The 5,386-nt window shown below is 39.5% G+C and overlaps 1 protein-coding gene across 1 annotated transcript; it reads right to left on the bottom strand.

The window, feature by feature from the left end:
• Positions 1–1,147: 1,147 nt before the first annotated feature.
• Positions 1,148–4,808, bottom strand: PFN4 (profilin family member 4). Its single transcript, XM_054565925.1, has 4 exons — positions 4,692–4,808; positions 4,133–4,270; positions 3,216–3,321; positions 1,148–1,176 (listed from the first exon to the last, which is right to left on the bottom strand). Exons 1-4 carry the CDS (start codon positions 4,806–4,808, stop codon positions 1,148–1,150), a joined length of 390 nt encoding a protein of 129 aa, XP_054421900.1.
• Positions 4,809–5,386: the final 578 nt, after the last annotated feature.

The raw sequence follows: 5,386 nt of genomic DNA, 5'->3' as shown, positions 1-5,386 counted from the left end.
GCACATAAAAAGATGCTCAACATTACCAATTGTTAGAGAAATGCAAATCAAAACCACAATGAGATCCACTTCATCATATCCAATAGAATGGCAATTATCCAAAACCAGAAAATAACAAGTGTTAGCAAGAATGTGGAGAAATTGGAATCTCTCAGCACTGCCGGTGGGAATGTAAAATGGTGCAGCTGCTGTGGAAAACAATATGGCAGTTCTGAAGGAAAGAGAGAAAAAAAGAAGAGAAGGAAGGCAGGCAGGCAAGCAGGCCCATACGGCCTAGCCATTACTCTCGGTGTACACTCAAAATAAATAAAAGCAGGGACTCAAACAGATATTTGTATACCCATGTTCACAGCAACATTATTTACAATAGCCAAAAAGGTGGAAACAATCCATGTGTCCATTGACAAACGAATGCATAACCAAAATGTGGTATATATGTACAATGGAATATTGTTCAGCCTTAAAAAGGAATAAAATTTTGACACATAGTACAATATAAATAAACCATGAATATATTATCCTGAGTGAATAACCAGACACAAAAGGGTAAATATTGTATGATTCCATTTATATGGGGTACCTAAAGTAGTCAAATTCAGAGAGGCAGGAAGTGGAAGGGCGGTTGCCAGGGCGGGGCTGGAGGGAAAGGCGGGCAGGGAGTTAGTGCTTGGTGGGTACAGAGTTTCAGTTCTGCAAGACCGAAAGGGTCCTGGAGATGAATGGTTGGTGATGTCTGCACAACGGCCTGAATGTACTTAATTCCACTGAACTGGACACTGAAAGTGGCTGAGATGGGAAATTTTATATTATATCTATTTTACCACAATTAAAAATAAGTGTAAAAAACATATAAAAGTAAAGACAATCATATAATTGCTTCCAACAGATATGCCCTGTGAAACTATCAGTGTTCTCACACGCATGCCAATGACTAACATGTTAAAAAAAACCCAAAACAAGTTGATCCAATAATTCCAATGAAAGAAGATCTTTTGAAATAGAAAAAATTGCTCTATTAATTCATTCTTCCTTTTTAGTATATTCTATGTAGTCTTTTTCAACAACAAAAGAAGGCATTACTTTTTCTTTGGGATCTATAGTTATTTTCTAAAATATTAAAAGGTGTCCTTCATAGTCTTCTGATGACTTAATTTCCTTTTTTTCTTAGATATTCTCCTGAAAAAAAAAGAACATGATTATTATTTGTGAGCAGCAAATTATCACCACAATATGATTCATTCATTTATTTGTTTATCCATAAACATTGGCGAGTGACTACCAGGTTCTAGGCACTGTGTTGGGTGTTGAAGATACAAGGATTGGTGATAGTTAGGACCCAGTCCCCGCCCTCAAGGAATTCATTGTCTAGCAGGGGAGGTAGAAACTTAAAAATATCAATTATGCTCTTAGAATTTTTCATAATAAAAATTTAAATAGTCATAATTCTTTACTTCTCATTTCTGTAATTATAATGTGTAGTTTTTGATAAATATACACATATTTATCAAAATATAATTATATAGAAAAAATATAATTAAAAAAGAAGTGAAGGAAATAGAAGTAGTGAGACATGTAACTGGCTCCTGAGTGGGTATCGGCTCTGTCCATCCCTCACGAGCATCCAACCACTTTCAAGAGAGCCCATCCCCGTCCCACAGCAGTGGGTCTTAGTGGCGTGATGTCAGCTGTCTCCGTCAGACTAATACACATTCTTTGGAGGCTTTTGTGGCTTTAAGCAAGGATGTATAATTTCTAATAAAATTTTCTTAAAAAGAACTCATCCTGAAACATACACTTTCTTTAAAATTGAGGTTAATGTTTTAATTGGGTCACACTATCAAATTTTGATTCTTTCAGTAGTTTTAATGTAATATCCTTGAAGCATGCTCACTTAGTGATACACTTTTTTAGTGATGCAACATTATCACACACCCTAGAACTCTCCCTTCTGAAGCCTCAGAAGTATATCACATATATTATTTGTGATGATCTTTCAGCACCATTTTTTTTGCAATGTGCATATACAAATAAGACAATGGGAGTATTAAAAATGTGAGAACTTGAAAAAAAAAAGAATGTATGGTTTCTCTGATGGTACAGAATTTCTCAATTAATCCTTTAAGATTCAGCCTCCAGAGCCTCTCCTGATTCTGTTAGGCAGGAACCATTCATTTATTTGTTCATCAAACGTGAATTAATTGCCTACACAACATTTGACACTAAGGTACTGGAGAAAGGAGAATGGTTACAGTCTAGGTAAACAAAGAAACATAATGGCAGTAATAATGAAGGTATGCGTAAAATACATAGCACAGTGAAGAGACGCCTAAGGTCTCACTCGGGTCTTCACTTTCTAGGACTATGCCAACTGGATGTGAAGGGGTGGGAACAGAAAAGGAAGACATTTCAGGAAGATAAGATAGCACATATACAGGCATGGAAGGATTTCCTAGTTTATTAGGATAGTGCAGTGCATGTGGTAGATCACCACTGAGTGTTTGTTGAAAGAATGAAAGAACTGCTACTTTCCTTGTTAGTAGAAGGAAAGAACTATTTCAAAAGATTGCTCAAGCAACTCCAAAATTTTTTTAGACACTTCAGTTTAGATTATAAATCTAAACACAATCACAGTGTATATCATTTATTAAGCTGAGCTCACATAGATATAATTTCCCAGTTCTATATTAGATCTTTAATCAAAAATATATAGACATGGAAGGAGATTGGAGTAGATAACAAGCTGGCTGCCCGGTTCATAATAATTTCTTTTTCTGTAAAAAGTCTCTTTCTATAGAGCAGTTCCCCTACATCTTTTGTTTGTTTAACCTGTTGCCTCCCTCCTCCTCCACCACCCAGATGAACACTATAAGGGTAAACCATATGATCTAAGACTTGTCAAATCAGGGTCTCAAAAGAAATGAAGAGGTAGGATGTGAGGCTTGGCCACAGTTCCAGGCAGGAAAGATGGCAGTTCACAATGGGACAGAGCAAACCTGATTCTCTTAGGAGAGACCAGACAAAAGTTCTGGCAGCGTTGGAATCATTTTCCCTATGGCTCAGCTGGACTCCATCCTTCCAGTGGTTCTAAAAGAATCCTCAGTATCCTCCCAGTCAATTCCTACTCCTGTGTCCTAGCGGATTTGGTCTCTGTCACTTGCAGTCAGAAGACTCGACCACCACAGGGAACAAAGACAGGCACTGGGAGACAAACTTACCCAGCTTCTCTGTGGCTTCCACACAGACACTGGGATACATGCCCTCAGTGTAAGTTGCCACCAGAAGGTACAGGTTGGTCTTCACAACAACCACACCAGTGTTTTCCTGGATAAGAGTAAAATTGAATGTCTTACTCTTGGGTCTAATCACAGGACTACCAGTTGCGCTCCAGCTGTATTTTTAACCATTTGCTGACTTCCATATATGTGTTCATGCATTTGTTTCTGGACTCTCCACTCTGTTCCACTAATTTAGTTATTTTTATTCTAAAAGTTTTAGGCTGTTGTAGTAACAGCATGGGTATTTTGAAAAAGTCCCCCAATTGATTGCCATATACCCCTATCCCAACGAGAAAGGTTAAATACACATTTTGAAACTGGAGAGCTCTGGGCTTGAATCCCAGCACCTCCATTTCCTGCTGCATGACTACAGAAGAGTTACCTAACCTTGCTTAGCCTCAGTTTCCTCATCTGTAAATTGAGGCTACTTCATTTACAATGTGGATGAAGTGTGCCTAATCCATAAAATAGGGCTTCTAGTAAATGAGATTTCATCCCCTTAATTCATTACAGGCAACAGAAAGTCAAGAGAGGTTTTAAGCACCGGGTGGCAGCACGTTTTTATTTTTTTATTTTTTAAGGAGGATGCAGAATACAAAGGATGGACTGTAGATGGAAAGAGGCAGTTCAGGCAAGGTTTAGTTGATAGATTCTCCAACAAACATTTCTCAAACCAGGCCCTCTGTAAGTACTTCTTCCTTTTGCATATGCTCTCCTGGCACTAGACTGCTGTCTCAAACATTGCCACTGCAACAATGGGCTGTGTCTGTTTTTTAGATGACATTATAAGAGACACTGAAAATTGAAGTCGAATTCTTAAGGTTTTACACGGCTGTCTTCAAATCTTCAATACTCACATTCTTAGCATAAAGAGAATAATCATCTGCCCGGACACATTTATAGTCCTTTTCCTTGAAATACAGTCCTTCTCTTCTGACTTGCAAAGGGTTCTTGGCAAACCCATTCACAAGTGTCCGGACATCACTGGGCATTACCTGCAGAGGTTAAATAGATGGGGAGTCAGCAAACTCTGCCAGGCTGGCCACATCGGGCCCACTCCCTGTTTTTATACGCCTGCAAGCTAAGAATGGTTTTTACACTTTTAAGTAGTAGGGGGGGAAATCAAAAGAATAATTTTGTGATGTGTAAAACTTACATGACATTAAAATTTCAGTGTCCATAATTAAAGCTTTATTGGAATACGGTCATATCCATTCTTTGGTTGTATTGTGTATGGCTGCTTTCCATTACAACTGCGGAGTGATTGTGTAGTTGTGGCCCAGTCCATATGTCCTGGAAACCTAAAATGTTTACTATGGCTCTTTATAGAAAAAGTGTGCTTAAAACTCCTGTGCCCAGACTCTTCTCTTTTTTTTTTTTAATTTAAAACTCTATGCCCACACTTATTTTTCTTACACTGAACCCTGGTGATGCTACACACAGGCTCCGCTCGTGGATTTTGATGAGGGCCGCACTGTCCACATGCTTCGTGCCCAGGAGGGAATCCAGCAGCAAGTTCTGCAGATGGCTCATGCGTCCTCAGCTCTGAAGAAGGCTGCCGGGCGAAGGGTCCTCTCTGACTAGCTTTTAAAAGTCCTGTGAACACAAGTCTCCCTAAGATTCTTTGGATAGGTTACTCTCAGCATGCGTTCTCTGAGAAGATGAAGAGCGGAAGCGGTGGTCCATCACCGAGTGTCCACCAAAACTCAGAGGAAAATGAAATCAGAGACTCATAGGAAATTACAGTTCACACAGAGCAAGTTATGCAGTGAGTTTGGACAAGCACAGCTCACAATTTTCTAGCTCTGTCAGTGGTTTGCCTCAGAATCATCTAGGATGAAGAAACAAAAAACAAACACCTGCTGGGATGGGGAAGCACTGAACACAGTAAACAAACTAAATGATGGGCTGGTCATGAGTCCTCGATTTCTCTTCCCACTGACAGGCAATCAGGACACTGAACACCAGCCCGGCGAACTAAAAGCATCTTTAAGCTACTTAAAGCAACATTTTCCCCACAGGTCACCGTCTTCCTGGACGGTCCTTATCAGGCCAACCTCCACAAACACTCGCCCTTGCAAGGGACACTGAGCATGGGCCACAGGTGGGGC

The sequence above is a fragment of the Pteronotus mesoamericanus genome, unplaced genomic scaffold (genome assembly GCF_021234165.1).
Source record: "Pteronotus mesoamericanus isolate MK-2021 breed Mesoamerican mustached bat unplaced genomic scaffold, CSHL_Meso_final contig_101, whole genome shotgun sequence".
Taxonomy (NCBI): domain Eukaryota; kingdom Metazoa; phylum Chordata; class Mammalia; order Chiroptera; family Mormoopidae; genus Pteronotus; species Pteronotus mesoamericanus.
The sequence above is the reverse complement of the archived record's forward strand: the minus strand, read 5'-3'. Positions and strand labels throughout refer to the sequence as shown.